This window comes from Typopeltis vanoorti, chromosome 21 (genome assembly GCF_054136105.1).
Source record: "Typopeltis vanoorti isolate ZY-2024b chromosome 21, IOZ_Tvanoo_1.0, whole genome shotgun sequence".
NCBI classification, from domain to species: Eukaryota; Metazoa; Arthropoda; class Arachnida; order Uropygi; family Thelyphonidae; genus Typopeltis; species Typopeltis vanoorti.
In genome coordinates, this window is record NC_143569.1 from 23,881,854 (window position 1) to 23,898,817 (window position 16,964).

General features: G+C 34.0%; 1 protein-coding gene across 1 annotated transcript in view; it reads right to left on the minus strand.

Annotated features, from left to right (window-relative positions):
- Window positions 1-3,145: 3,145 nt before the first annotated feature.
- LOC150094674 (ras-related protein Rab-20-like) overlaps window positions 3,146-16,964 on the minus strand; it is a 114,842-nt gene continuing 101,023 nt past the window's right edge. Inside the window, exons 3-6 of the mRNA XM_090411305.1 lie at window positions 16,562-16,618; window positions 13,891-14,003; window positions 8,279-8,375; window positions 3,146-4,971 (exon numbers count right to left, since the gene is read on the minus strand). Of these exons, the coding sequence (XP_090267431.1) occupies window positions 4,717-4,971; window positions 8,279-8,375; window positions 13,891-14,003; window positions 16,562-16,618 (522 nt within the window). The 3' untranslated portion in view covers window positions 3,146-4,716. The remainder of the gene's footprint in view (window positions 4,972-8,278; window positions 8,376-13,890; window positions 14,004-16,561; window positions 16,619-16,964) is intronic.

Below are 16,964 nucleotides of genomic sequence, written 5' to 3' on the forward strand. Positions count from 1 at the left end.
TTGATAAAACAGGTTTACCCTTTTGGAAATGCATATTTCCAAATCATACATTTGGAACTTAAGATCTGACTATTTTTAAAAGTGCATGAATATTGCTGTCATTTTGAAGAAATTCTGGATCTAACTGTACTGTTCAGAAGTGAACAGTGGTCTTGCGTAGGCCATAGTTGGATAACAAAGGAGTAATGATCTGAATGTTCTAGCTGAGATTTACATTAAATCAATCAGGGTTGAGAGAAGTTTGCTGATTCCAATGTTTTTATTTCCAGCTCATCATAGCATCTGTTTTTGATTTCTTATCTGTCCAAATTCAGTTGATGTGTAGTGGATTAATTGTCAGAATGAGTAGAGTTCAGAACCCGACTGGATAGGTGATGTCTCACCAAAAACAATACACACCTGCACACTTCAGGCTCTGTTTTGGTTTTACTGGAGTAAGGATCAAAATTTGGTTACAGAAGCGAATAAAGTTTGGATCTTATATTTCTCAAAAATCTTGACTAACTTTGTTATAATGGAGCTGATGTATGGGAGACACATATAACCATTCACAACATTATTATCTTCAACATGGCAATGCAGGGGGGATTAAACAGTCCTTTTATGATAACCATTCTGCTGAGTCATTCTTTCGTTGGTATTTTCTTCATCACTGAATAAAGAAAACCTGTAAATGTACAGGTTCCTAAAACTCTACCAAGCTTTTGGTGTGGGTAATGACGAGACTGAGCATAAAGATATCTTCAGTTCTTCTGATAACCAATTAAGTTTGATATCCAGAAAAGGAAGAGAACTGTTGCCTTCCTCAGCAAGAAAATTTTATTTTAGAATAGTGGTTGAGATAGTTCAAAAATTCCTTTAATGTATCCACACCATGGCTCCATATCAAGAAATGATTAATATACCCCTTCCACATTCTTGGTTTTATTGAGGAAGTATTTGTGGCTTATTCTCTGCAATCTTCAAAATGATGTTTAGACAGGAAACAGAGGGTTGCCTATTTTTGTTTATAGATAGTCTCTAAGATATGAGAAGTAAACTAAATTTTTACAATGAATCAATACTGTCAACTTTTCTAGATAACTTATCTTGTAAAATACATATTACTTCTTTGATGAGGAACATGAGAAGTGACATCAAAACTAGCCATAATTCCATTTCTCTTAAAATGTATAATCATGGATCCAAAATGTTCAGAAATATTGATATAGAAGCTAACAGAACCTTTTTAACCAATTTATCCAAATGATGAAAATAATTCAGTTCAAATCCCTTTTATAACATGTGGGGGGGGGGGGGGTATACATAAAAGATGTGCATGTTGACTAAGTAAATTTGCATAATCAATTGACAGTACTGCTCCTTGCATGCTATTAATCATTTTCTACTTAGATAAGTAAATTATTTCATCTTGGACTTGTATCTTCCTGTGGAATGGAAAAAGAAAGTGCATAATGAAAATCAGTTATGCACAGTTTATTTTGGCACAAAAGTTACCAATCAGTGCTGGCTTTAAGTCTTATTAACAAAATGTTCTTCAGGGAAGATTTATAGCATAAATTAAAGATGCCAAGAAATTATATTCTTGGTTTAATCCTTTATTCAAGTGTATGCAAACAGAGTTTGCGCGTGAAGTAACTTCACGACATGGCTACTTGTATATGTATATAGAGACTAATGACTTCACATCAATTGCCTTTAGGATGAAGGATTAAACCAAAAGGACAAACTTTCAACATGAGCTATAGCAAAAGCAACTAAAGCTATGATAAGACCATAGTATATTATATCTAGTGATTTTGTAGTTTTTCTGGCTAGTTTGCTCTTATTTTATTGGCCTGTAAACCCTGCTACCTCCATATGATACTAGCTAACTCACCTTCCGATGTGAAAGAAAAAAACTTTATGTAGGCTCTTTGCATCCTCAATAGATTCAAACTCTGGTCTTTCCAACCTAAGGACATCATCACTATCTATTGAGCTATGTAGGCAACATACCTAAATTTTCTACTGCATAGTAGAAAGTAGTAGTAGTTGGCTGGTTAGTGTATCCGCTCTCCAGTCAAAAGGCTGCGGGTTCAAAACCCGTCGTGAGCATGGATGATTGTGGTGGTCGGCAGTAGATGGATTTTGTTGGTAAATGGTGGAGACAGGAGTTGTAGAGCAGGTGCCCTCCCTCGATGCATCCTTGAACTCCATGGAGGTGTCAGATAATAATAATCGTATAGATGCTCTTCTTAATGCTATTTCCCTAACACACACACGAGAAACTCCCTCCCCCCCCCTCTTTTTGGATTTAATAAGCACAATCTCAGAAGTTTTAGGTATTTTGATACTATCAAAACTATTACACAATTACCAAATGCTTTTGCAGTTGATTTTTTCTTGATTTATAGGAATTACCAGTATTTGAAATTCAAATAAATTACACATACAAGCAAGTGAATTATATTAATTATTATGAAAGGACTAGAAAAATTGTGAATTATAAAGTTTTACTTAAACCACATTATTTGCAAGGTAGACAGCCCACATGCCACAAGTATGCACTTTCCTCAGTCTCGCTTTCAACATGAATGTGCTATAGTATTAGCATTGATGGTAATGTGTCACAGTCATTCATCAGGAGAGAAATAAATGCTGCATAAACGTGTTCAAAGATTTATGAAGAGAAGCAACAAACCACTGTTCAGTCATCTCTGAAAATTATATTTAAAAAAAAAAAATTCTCTTTTCTTGTACTGTTTATATTGTATTAAATTACTTTGCAGGTGAGAGGGATTAAATCCAGGTTAGGTAAGTTTGAAGAATGTAACTATTAAGTAAGTCAGGGAGACTGCCTATATTCTTTTCAATTGCCTCCTGAAGAAATGAATTTTTGTTTGTTTTCTATAATCAGACAAATTAATTTGACAACTACCATCTTTATTGAGTGAAAGAAAATTCACAGAAAAAGTTTTTAAAAAAGCATTATTTTTTAAAAAAAAGTCCTTTAGTACATAGTTTGGCACTCCATTAAAAGTTAAGCTACCATTTTTAAATTTTGATTCTTGAAATAGAACACTGTATTAATAATATCTCCATAAGCACTTAAAGAAACATTACATAATTTGATTTTTTTTTTTTTGGTTCTTAATTAATATAATAATGGACTGTAATTTATGGACAATTTCTTAGCAGGTGACAGAAAACAAAACCTGAATAAAAAAGTTTTATTTTTCATAAGAGGAAAAAGAAATGAAAAGGATCTAATGTGGAAGACATTTTACAAAACTTCCAAAGTAATTATAGAATTTAAATACATAGAATGATGCCACACATAATCAACAATTAAAAAATATATATCACCATTGTCCTTTCACAGCAAGGAAAATGCAAGTACAACGATCACATTTTGATACGTAATATCTGTGATGGTAAATTTTAAAATGCATGATGAATGTCAGGGTTAATAATGAAAGAGTACATTAAATTGTCAATATTGTTTTCCTTATTTTGATCAGTTCATTCTGTGAATACCCTAATTAATGGTGAAATTTTATTAAATGAATTATAAAATAAATTTGATGAATATTGAAATTAATCCATCTATTTAAATTCTATAATGAATGCTTCAATTCATTAATATATCAAGATATCAACAATTAAAAATAAAATCACAGATGTTCATAGTTGTGAACATGTCATCCTGTAAATCTATTGAAAAAAAATATCACAGGACAATACACATATGGTTATAGGTTGGAATGTCTTATTATATAAAGTCTAAAACTTTACTTATTAATAAAAAATTTAACAGTGTGTTAAATATTCTACACTGCAAGAATGCGACAAAGCTTTGTCACATATTGATGAATAGAAAGACAATTTAAAAGTTAACTCTTATGACTTAAGCATTTCTAAAAATTCTAGTAACGTCCAACCAACCATAGTGACTGGTACATTAATTGAATTAATTATGAATCCTCTCCAACTTTCTTTTGTGAAAATAATTGTAGAAACATGCCACTGTACTTTAAAAAAAATTGTAATTTCTGAATAACAAGTATCAAAAATATTAACTTTTTTTCCTTCTTACACTGTCTTTCTAAAAAGGACCAAGTTCCTTTCAAAGATTAATTTTAGATCATGTGATCGAGATTCTACATCATACACATTCCCAGTTGTTTGGAAGAAATACAAAATTATTTTCTGGAGTATTTTTGTTGCATGTAAAATACTAGATAAAGATGTGTCTATAAACTGCTTTCAGAAAAGTGGAGAATGTGCAGTCTATTTTAATATAAATAAAATTATTTAATGTTTTACTTTATTGTAAGTGATCTTAAGACAAATTTTTCCAAGAAAGGAAAATGAATAAAATAATAGTACAAAAAAAAGTCTAAAACATTATCTTTAATGCTCTATTCCATTTCAATTAAGGTCGCAATTAATGGCTGAGAGAATATCAAACTTTCTTTCATAGACTGGGCTGCATCCTCATTAAGCTCATTCATCAAGTTTTCTAATCACATTACATTTTAACTGCTCATATAAGTGGAAGGAGATTTGATAATTTCTTCATGAAAATATCAATACAAAGGTAAAAAGTGAACACTGTACACTTTGACTGCATTATCTCAACCTTACTCTGCAGACTTAAAATTGCTGTCAATATTGAACCAGCATACATGATCAGTATTAATGTAGAAACAAATTTTTAACTGTAGATCTGCATCATGTACAACAAAACACTTTTTTCCTATTTGTATTCCCCCTACTGTTTAAATCATGAACAAGTAAATTATCATCTCTAGATGGGGGCCTGGGTTGTGATCCTGCTGCTGGGTAGAAATGCTCAAAGATATATTCAAAGGCTTCATCAACATTATAACCTGTTCTACTTGATGTTTCAAAATAAGGCACTGTACCATTAGGAAGAGAATCCTGGTTAAGTGATCTAGTGAATGCTATAGCTTCCTCTTCATCCACCTATCAAAATGAAAGAGATATGTATAAACTATGTATTAAAGCAAGAAAATTAGATTTTTAGGCATGAATATATTTTAAGGTATATTTTATGATTAAAATGTAAGAGCAATAGAAATCGATTGAAAAAAACAACCTGAGAAAATCAGATGTATACTATACCTAAAATAAATTCATTTCTTCATAAAAATAATAGAAATGCATACAGTGAACAATACATTTTAACTACATTATCTCAACCTTTCTCACAGCACACAAAATGCTGTCAACACAGAACCAGTACATAGATAAATGTAGAAACAAGTTAACTGTAGATCTGCATCATGTATAACAAAATGAAAAGAGAAAATGAGATGTATTTTATGCCTAATAGGCATTTCAAATTCAAGAAAATGCCAGTGATCCCTCTCCTCACCTGACCCTACAGGGTTAATTTCATGAACTAGTAAAATCCTTACTTTAGTACTCAATTTTCTCACTTTGTCAGAAAATACCCACTTTTTCAACTGCTAGGAAAGGCAGAAAACAAACCAGAACTGTAATGCTATTCTTTCAAAATTTGCATTAATACCTTTCAAGAGCTGGAAGACATATCATCTATGTAATGCAATACTCAAAGAAGGAAAGCAATTAGGAGTTGTAAACAGTTAGTATTTTGTTGTTTGGGTTCAGGAACAGCAACAAAGAAATATGGTTTTGATTTTTTTTTTTGGTGCATTAGCATCTGAGGCCATCAGTGTCAAGTGAAATGCATTAACATTTAAATACAGGTAGTTCCCGCCTTTACAAATTAATTGGTTCCTGGCAACCGTTTGTAAAGCGGGAGTTTATTTGCCTTAGAAAAAATGCTATAAGAGAGTGACGTTTGTAAGAAGAAATATATAAAATTAATATTAAATTATAAGAAAGACATTACTTGCCAGAGATTTACATATTTAAAAAATAACATAAGAAAAATTTTAAATTAAAAAAGATTCTTTGAAAAAAATTAGCTCATTTCTATATCACCAGGTGAATTGGCAGCCATTGAGGTAATAGAAGATATATTAGCAAGCTTCAGTACATTTTTTTCCCCCCAAAGAAGGCCTCAAGTGTCATCTGCTTTGTTGACTTTCACTTCTCTTCATTTAAAATATCTCGATAGCAAGCCGAAGCATTATTCATTTTGCGAAAAAATTTACTAAATCATTCAAAGTCTTAATCTTGTGATTCAAAGATTGCTTGAGCTTTTTCAAGTAGTTTAAATGCTTCTTCTAGGCCTTTTAAATAACACACTCGCATCACCAAAGCTCGTGAGTAACTGAGGCTCGTTCTAATTGATCATTACGTCATTGCATACTGCATAATTCCCCAAACACACCCCTAATCGCCTTCACCACACACGATTTAAAATAAAAAATTCAGCAAGTGAGAACTACATGTATATACAAGTTAAAATTAGTAGAATAGATCTACTTCAAAATATATATCCATATAAAGATTAATTTTTTGTAAGAATAAAGCAAATTTGATGTATCAAATAAAAGCAACCTGAGGACTTACGGCTCAAGTAAGTTATTGAATGAAGCAAAATAAAGATTGCTTTCACTATTAAAATATAGTAAATGATTAAAACTGATTAACAGTATTAATGTATAGGCATATCAACTCCTTTCGACAGGAAGGAGTATGTGAGATTAGCATAATCTAGGGTGCCAAGCAAAAAATAACTTCTCCGAACCTTGGTAGGTTGGAATGCCAATGTTTCATTACAGAGGAGTAGCCTTATTTCCATTAAACCCAATGTGTGTGTCTTAGGATCCAACACAGAAAAACATATATAAGTGGGGCTTCTTGAAATGTCAGATCCAACATAGCATAGTATGTAATTAGTATACCAAACACTTAATGCCAGAAGAGAATGTAGTGAATCTGTCTAAATAATGCAACTTTGGTAACATTTAGTTTGATGCAGCTCAGAATTTGAGATGTTGACCAGAAAGACGGCAAGAGAATACTCTGATTTTTTACTTCTGTTTAAAAACTGCTAGTAAACAGAGGGAAGGTAATGTTTTTAACTGCAAACAGAGAAGCTGCATGAATACACCACACCAGTTGTATTCTATCATACATCATCTACTATGGCATGGTGATGTATTCATCTGCATCCATGCTGTCTAGAACTAGTGCTTCTATATCCATTCTATATATAAAGATAAGCCGAAATTTGAAACGTTTCTATGTCACATTTTGAAACGTCCAACAACGTGTTTGCCTTCACGAGACAATTTTATCGTTTCAGGATTACAACAATCAAACTCATTGTCGACCATTAGGTGTTAATATTCATTACTGAAATTAGCATAACATGCATGACTGATTATATAGTAAATATTTTAATTTCATTTCGTGATTTTGAATAATTAAAGTGAGGTTTATAAAGAACCAGCTTGGGGGGGGCATGGCATTATCTCAATCCCCCATTTTTTCCGGGCTTGGGACTGGCATAGCTGACAAATCAGGCCTAGGGCTGGAAGAAACCGTTTAAGTATACCTGACCATAATAATCTGTATGTTCAGAGGGCCAGTTTGCCTGTTCTAGGGAACAAAAAACAAACAAGTTTCCACGTAAAAAAAAATCCAACCTCCATATGAGACTGGCTGACTCACATTTCAATGAAAGAGACAGATAAAGGTTCCTTACACCACAGATGGAAATCGAACTCAGGTCTTTCTGACCAAAGGGCTTTGTCTATACCAACTGAGCTACAGAGGCTCTAATGGAGAGTAGTCAGTGAGTGGAATGCATTGCCTGAGTGTGTTGTGAAAGTAGACACATTGAATCAGTTTAAGGCAAAGTCAGATGAGCACTGTGTGCGATAGTGTGTACCTCCCACAGTGAGTCTCTGACTCCGTGATCAGATAATAGTAGTAAATAAAAGTAGAGATGCTGCTGGTATTATATCATACCAGTTGGCTGAATAGATAGTGCTTCCACTCCAACCAATAGGCAGGCTGTAGGTTCAAACTACACTGTGCACATGGATATCTGAATGTCTTTGGGTATTATGTTAATTTCACTGCATAATATGAACCCACCTCTACATTATTACTATATGTGATAAGTGTCTTTAAAAAGTTCAATTTGATTTTTAAAGCAGTGCATTCACATCTAATGACATGCATATAATTATATTTTCATATTTCTATATATATTACATTTTATTTTATCACAGATTACAAGATATCAAAATATACTACAATACACAGAGAGAGAGAGAGAAATTCATGCAGAATAAAGTATTCTTATGAAAGAATTAAAGAACATTACCTCTCGTGCACAGCTCCTCAAAAGGTCCCGTTTTGTTCCAACTACAATCTTCATGGATGAACTGCTAATTGAATCCAAGAGCGGAAGATAACGCTGCCTACAAAAATATGCATTTTAATGAAACATACACACTATCCTTTTTTAGAGCTATAAATCAACTTAAGAGGATCAAAAAAATTAAAGAATTCAGATTACTGTTGGCACAGGGCATTCAATTCTTCATTGTGAAGAACTAGTAGTATTTATAACTGATAATGCTGATGAATATAAACAGTGGGTTTTATGAAGTTATGAATTGGATCCCCAAACATTTGAATGAGGACAAAATAAATAATATGCATTGCAATCAAGGGATTTTGGGTCATTTTGAAAAATCAGGTGCAAATTTTTCGGCTTGTACTGTTACTGTTGATGAAACATGGCTTCATCATCATCATGCCAGAGACCAAACAACAGTCAATGGAATGGAGACAAAGGTTCTCCACATCCAAGAAGTTCCAAACCAAAAAGTCAGCAGGGAAGGTCATTATCTTTTGGGATATAGATGGTGTAATCCTTATCCAAGTACCTCAAAAAAGGTAAAACTGTGACAGTAGCAGTTTATTCAATATCCCTGAAGGAACTGTAGGAGATACTGAAGGAAAAGTGTCATGGGAAATTGAGCAGAGGCACGTTGCTTTTGCAGGACAATGCACCTGCTCACATTGCTCATGAAACCCTACAGACAATACAAAATGTCTGCCTAGTCCAACCTTGCCCCATCTGATCATTTCCTATTCCCAAATTTAGTGAAACATTTCAGAAGAACAAAATTTACCACAGATAAAGCCATATCTGCAGCCGAGGACTGGTTTGTGCAACAATAGATTTTTTCTTTCCTCAGTAGAATAATGTGTAAGTTACATGGGTCTCTCTCACTGACTTTACAGTGATTATTACATTTCAGCCCACCCTTGTAAGACATAACAGTAATGGAGTCTGTAGTAATGTAAACTTATGTAGCACTATCATACCATATTGCACCTGCTTCTTAAAAGTACATGTTAAAAATTTGATGACATAAAATTCATCACTACAGAGAATGCACATCCTTTCAAACATCTAGAAGCGAGTACTACATACCTGCAACTTGGGCTACTACGGACATGCAAGAACTATGAATGCCCTGTGAAAGGTAACATTGGCTACCTGTCAAGATTCCAATGCCATTTTCCAATTCTGTCCTATTATACCATCATTCTGCATGATGAAGCCAATAAGAATACAGTTTGGTCATCTAAATCCCAAACTTCCAGCCCATCTAATCATTCAGCATCCAGATAAGATGCACCATGAGAAGATGAAGATTTGACATTAGGTCAGAGACCTTGGATTCCTTAAAAAGGTTGCATAAATAGAATATGAAAAACCTCATCAGCAGCAATTTATCATCCTCATTAGCATAAGGTAGGTATTTTCTATCAGGTCTTCCTGGCAATATCTTTCCTTCCACTCTGTTTTGGAGAATTTCAAGAAATCTTGTGGTAGGAGTTTTTTTAATACAAGTACATACCACTGCAAATGTTCTGCTTTGCTTCTTACTATTACTGGAATATGGTAGTGTTATTCTTCTTTGATCTCCTAAATGGTTTTCGTTGCAATCCATGCTGTTTTCTTTATTTTCCTCACTTATTTTCTAAACCTATCAGTTTTATCTTCCTTTTGTTTCAACTGAACCAATCACAATCAAATCAGAGTGTTCATGAGTGATATATATTTAATATATGCAAGTCTGTCATCATAATGGTTTAAAAATACCATCAAACGAAGAAAAATTCTGGATGTATATTGCTCTTACATGCATGTTTTTATTCATCCTGATAATGTAAAGCTCAACATAGAGAAAAACAGGTTAATTCAGAATTGGTCACACCATGTTTTCCTTACATGAGAAAAAACTTCAATGAAATTCAGATTCGAAAGTATAAATGGAAACCAAGTTAAAAAAAATCACTAAACTCAATTACTTAGAAGCAATACCACCAGAAAAACTTGTACAAATCAAACCATGTTATAAGAAAAGGCTCAAACAATGTTTTTAATTTCTCACATAATCCTCAATTTTTTTAAGCTCAACAGCATGCTAACATGTCCAGTAACTTTGTTTGATATAAGCCTAATTAATTTCATGAGAATATAGTTAATTCTATCTGCACAGGATCTTATGCCTTAACTATACTGTTTTCTGGACAGTCATGCCTATTTTCTGGATGAAAGACTTTCCCTCCAGAATTTCTGGCAGTTAACATCACTGCTCTGTCCACATAAGACTGGCTAATTCACTCTCCAAGTGAAAAGCAAAAGATTTCTGACAACCAAGATGAGATTTGTAAATTGATGCTAGTCAGACATCTACTGTTTCATAGATGTTTGTCAAGATATTTAGGTAAAAGATAAATTTCATTCTTATTCTTCTTTTTAAGTGCTATTTCCTAATGGAGTTTAGCAACCACCATTGCAAATTTACTTCTGTCTTTAGTCACTCTAATTAAGAGCTCTGTTCAGTAAAGTCCAGTTTTTTTATATTGTCTAGCAATGATATTTTTCTTCTTCCAGGTTTTATCTTTCAGTTGATTTTACTCCTAGTATTATTAATGATTGGTTTGCCAGGAATTCTTAGCACCCCTGTCCCATTTAAGGGATGTCAGGAACTTGGGGCGATTGTTCTTGTTGTGTTTGCCATGGTGGTTAGTCTGGGGAGATTGAATGTAGTAGTTTCTCCCTCCGGCTTTCTGCATTGTAGTACTATGCCCATTATCAGAAATAAAGAGGATGAAATGGTTTCAGTAATTGAGTTTATTCACTCCCAAATCATTGGAATAAGTGAAACATAGTTGAATGAAGATGATATCGTAACGGGAATAGAAATGGAAGGGTACAGTATTTTTCGCGAAGATAGAAAGGGCAGGAAGGGAGGGAGAGAAGTGCTGCTGATGATAGCAGGGGAATTAAGTCCACATGAGGGAAATAGTGACAAGTGAGGAAATGGTTATGAGGCAGTGTGGCATAATGTGGAGGTTGAGAGGAAGACATATTTAGTTGGATGTTGCTATAGGCCTGGGAATGTGGAAGGTGGTGGTGATGAAGAAATGTATCGACAACTTGGATTAGTGAACAAAGGAAGGATAATTATTATGGGTGATTTTAATTATGGCGGTATAGATTGGAATGAAGAGATAGCATTTGGGAATAAGGAAAGTGAATTTCTTGAGTTCTTGAGAGAGATAACTCAGGCAGCATGTGAAGAAAGGCACGCAAGGATCAAGAGTTCTAGATCTCATCATTTCGTTAGAGGGGGTTTCACATTTTCCTCCAGTTGGTGAAAGTGATCATGAAGTAATTACCTGTGTTGTGGCTAGTCATATGCAGGCTTTTGCGAGGAAAGGATATATGTGGAATTATAAGGCTGGTGACTATGACAAGTTTAGGAGACAACTTCAAGCTATAACATGGAACGAAGAGTTGAGCAGTAAGGAAATAAATGCTGCATGGAAACCTATAAAGAAATACATAACAGCATCAATGTACGAACGTATCCCAAAGCCAAAAGGCTGAATAAGGTTGGTGTAAAATGAATGAATGTGGAGGAAGTACAAGATGAATAATGGTTATCAGTCACATCAGCGAAGAATATAAAGAACAAGCCAGGAGAGTGACTCAGTTAGTAAGGAAAACAAAAGTAGAATATGAGCAGAAATTGGCAAATCAGGCTAAGAAAAACCCTAGAGGTTTTTTTTTTTTTTTTTTTTTTTTTTAGATATATGGCAAGTAGAAGGAAGAATGATCATGGAAAGATGAAGTTAAGGGATGAAAGTGGTAGAATGGTAACTGCTGCAGAAGTCATTGTTGAAGCATTCAGTGATCAATTTATAAGTGTGTTTCATCCTGATCAGGGTGGAATCATGAGGAACTTGAGTGTAGAGGACATAGGAGAGGATAGCTTAATTGTCAGTGAGCAGAAGGTATTTGAGGAAATAAATAACCTCGATGTTAACAAGGCGATAGGATTTGATGAAATATCACCACGCATCTTAATTCCAGGGAACTGGCAGTAGCATTGGCATGCCTGTTTAACAAGAGGTTTGCAACAGCACAGGTTCCAAGGGAGTGGAAGGAGGGTAAAATTGTTCCACTGCATAAAGGTGGTGATAAGGCCGTAGCTTCAAATTATAGACCGGTCTGTAATCTGCAGTTGTGGTGAAGGTCCTGGAGAGATTGGTGAGAAGTAGGATACAGAAATGGGTTGATAACAGCAGTATTCTCTGTAGTTATCAGCATGGGTTTGTTAAGGGGAGATCATGTTTCACTAACTTACTTATGTACTATAGTAAGGTAAAATACCTTGGACAGAAGAGATGCATATACAGTGGTGAACTTTGATTTTGCAAAGGCTTTTGATAGACTGCCACATGACAAGCTCTTAATTACATTGAAAGAGATGGGATTGGATAACAGACTTCTGTGTAAGATCAGTGACTGGTTGTCAGATAGGTATCAGAAAGTTGTATGTGGGGGTGCAGTATCTCGAAAGAGAAAGGTCACTGGTGGTGTGCTACAGGGGTCAGTTTTGAGGCCATTGTAGTTCAATTTGTATGTTAATGATACTGGGTTGGGATGATTAACTAGTGATATCCAGCTGTTTGCAGATGATGCAAAACTGGGGAGAGCAATGCACAGTCAGGCTGATGTTAATGCCTTACAAGAGGACTTGAATAGATTGCATGAATGGGCAGGTAAGTGGAACTATCAGTTCAATGCTGCCAAGTGTAAGGTTTTGAGATTTGGTAAGCAACGATGGGATGCCAAGTATACACTTGATGGGGAAACTTTAACAGATTAACACACTAAGGGTTAATTTAACCCTTAGTGTAGACACAATGTGTGATAGGTTTACTAACATTTCTGTGTGAAAATTAATTTTTAAAAAATACATTTCCTTTTCCAAATTTTAGTTATGTAGGATTTAATAAAGATGATCATGATAATAATTGAGGTTTTCAAACAATTTCAGCTGAATTTTCTTCTTTCCTTTATGTGTTAGACTCAATGGTCCATCATTGGCAAGTAATCTGAGTGCACAGAAACCTAACAATGCTTTGCTATGGTGGTTAATACTCTCTACACACTTTTAGTGTGTAGATAATAGATACTTTTACAAAGTATCTTTGTGTTCTAGACAGGATTTGTATTTAGGTTTCTCCAAACTAAGAGCATCATTACTAAGTGAGCCCCCAGATGCTCTAGTTGAATTCTTAACATAATTACCTAATAAATTTTATTATATTTTTATAATAAAGACAAAACAAATGCTGCATTCAGGAATTTGTTTACAATAACAAACTTAAGTAGCATTTAATATCTTCAGTTGATAAACATTTCTTTACTTTGTTTTAGTTAGCTGCCTGAGAAAACAATTTCGTAGCATTGAAACTGACGACAATACTGATTTTTACCTCTCTCACAAATAAAGTTTATATCTTTATATTTTTGTGTTTTCAATGTCTCTCTTTATAACTTCTCTCACAGCTCTGTCCTTTCAAGCATAGATCCAACATAAATATAGCAATTCTTACCTTAGTGTTTCAAATGTTTTATACTTTGTAAGATCAAAAGCTAAAATAGCAGCAGCAGCATTACGGCAATAAAATGAACTAAGTCCAGAATACTTTTCTTCTCCAGCAGTATCCTGTAAGTGATAAAATAATAGCAAAAAATTAAATTCAGTATTTCATTGATCAAACTGCACATACTGATCTCTGCATTCAACAAAAAATTACTATTATAGCAATTCAGAGAAAGGACATATTAAATTTTAATTCTATTAATCAACAAACTAACCCTTTAAAGGAAGAGATCACTAAGGCAACTTTTTATTAAATAAATTTGCATTTTAATTTGAATTATAAAATGTTCTGAAGATGAATATTGCCATATACAGGCAATATTCATCTTAAGAATTAACTTTTCTTTCTTTTATTCTGGCCCACAGAGGGCAACTTGATAGTGTGTTAATTCCTTTTCAGTTACTTTTGAACAACTGTTTCTGCAACAATCTAACTGGGTACCCTTTGTCATATATTTGTAATTTGTGCTATGATGATGCTAGTGTGAAAAAGTGTAAAGGCAAAATATTAGTAACTCAATAAACCACACATTTTGTTCTTCTGATGTTGATATTGTAATGTAAACTTATGTGTCAGTGGATATGATATTCATATCCACTATAAGCTTACATTACAATAAAAAATAAATCGGCATTCTTTGTAAGCTGTCCATTGTTGATCTTCCTTAACACCAATACTCAGTCTTCAACACAGCCATTCAAAATTACAGTAAAACACTGATTTATGGGGAAAAAAAAAAAAAATATGGATTTGAAATAGGAAGCAGACATGCACTATCTACCAATAATTGTCTGGATACTTTAGCAATTCACAATTGATACCAGCAGGCGAACCTTAATATCGGGTATGTAAACCTTTGGCTTTAATTACCTCCTGCACCCTTTGAGGGAGCCTTTCCAACTATGTGCAGCAGACATTAAGTGGAATTTGTCTTCATTCCTCCATCAAAGCAGCACTGAGTTCAGCGAGAGATCAAGGACGTGATGCTCTGGACCTCAATCACCACTCCAATTTGTCCCGAGTGTTCAAAATAGGGTTGAGGTCAGGACTCTGTGCAGGCCAGGTTAATCGTTTAACACCAATCTCTTCATACCATTCCATAACAGATGCAGCTTTGTGGCATGGGGCATTGTCATCTTGATAGTAACATGGGTCTGTTCCATAAAAACTCCACAGTGTAGGCAGCACCTGATTATCCAGAATATCAAGGTACTGAGCTACTTTCATGGAACCATAAACAAGTGGTCCTACTCCAAACCTGCTGGAAGACTTCAAGCTACGAGCTCTAGATTGAGCCAGCCTAAAGCCCAAAGTCTGGCTCAGATATGTTGTAATATTTTTGCCATTGGGCCCCACGGCCACGAAACATTAAATACATTCCTAAGCCACCTGAACAAACAACACTAACATATCCAATTCACCATTGAGATTGAAAACAACTCTTCCTTTTCTAGACATGCTTGTCACACATCTTCCCTCAGGCTGCCTTTCCTTCAGTTTACTACAAACCTATACACACACACACACACACACACACAGGCCAATACATAAATAAAAATTCATACCACCATCCAACACAAAAACTAGGAGTCATCAGCATCCTTAAACACAGAACCCTAACAATTTGCTCCAATAAACAAGCTTATGAACAAACTGTTCACGAGATCCTCCATAAAAATGCCATTAAAAGCAAAAAAAGATGACAAGAATGCAATAGCCATACCATACATTAGGGGCATTTCACTAAAAATAGATAGAACACTACTTAAATACAATATTTAGACAACCTTCAAACTCCTGGCAAAATTAAGAAATTTACTTAGCTCTTCCAAAGATCCTCTTGCCCAGTCTGAGGTCTACAAATTTCAATGTACCTGTAACCTACCTTACATAGGGGGAAACAGGACACCATCCCAATTAGAAAAGATAAACACAAATGCCACATTAAATACCTCCACTGTGATAAAACAGGCCTGTCAGATCACATGCTCCAAACATGTCAAAACATGTTTGGAGTGCATGGTCTGACAAAGGAATAAAACAAGAATAGAAGTTCTTGTCTAGAATAATTTATTAAAATATAGATTAAAACAAAAACACTTTTTTTTTCCCTTGCCAAATTTAAAAATAACATGATATATGCCACATACTAATGCACGTTTAAAAATATCATAAAAGTATGCACACAAAAAAATTAATATTATACCAAGATTATAAGCATACCAGGTCAATCAAATCATGAAAATTTCCTTCTCTCCAAAAGCATAATTTCCAGAGATGTTCAGATTAAAGGAGCTGCCATAGCTCAGTAAGTAATAACATAAACATATCTTTAGAAGAATCTAGGTTCAGATCCCTTCATGGATGTGAAAACCACAAGGACTAAGTCAGGGTGTCTTAGGCAATCTAATATGGAGGTAGAATGGTTTCTTCTGGAAACTAGTTTTATTCTCCTTAAAACATACTAACTGGCCTACAAATACATGCAACCATCAGATAAGGAAGATGATGCAGACAGGCTTAAAATGCTTATCAAAGAATAATAGGTCAAGATAAATGAAAGATTTCAAGTATGCTGACTGTTCAAGTACACAGTTATACAATAAAAAAAAATACTTACCCATATTGCAATGTTGTAATTTCCCCAGTTTTTTAAAACAAATGATGCTCCTATTGTCTGCAAAAAAAAAAAAAAAAAATTAAATAAGTTTCATAGAAACAATATAGCAAGAAATTGCTTTTTCCTTTTAAGTGAGGAAAATGCATAATTTTTTAATGGTTGCCAGTGCTGTAAAGAGGAAAAATATAATATTTTAATTATATATTACACTTGACGTTTCATCATCCATGTCCATTACATCACCTGGGTATTAAACTTAACAGACTAGGATCCTAAGTAGAGCATAATTAGTATTAGTCCTTATTCCTTTTTATAATAAATCTGAAGGGAGACAAAGATTAAGAAAGAAAATAAAACAGCATTTTGAATAATATATTCATATTAGGGACATGCTTCATAACCT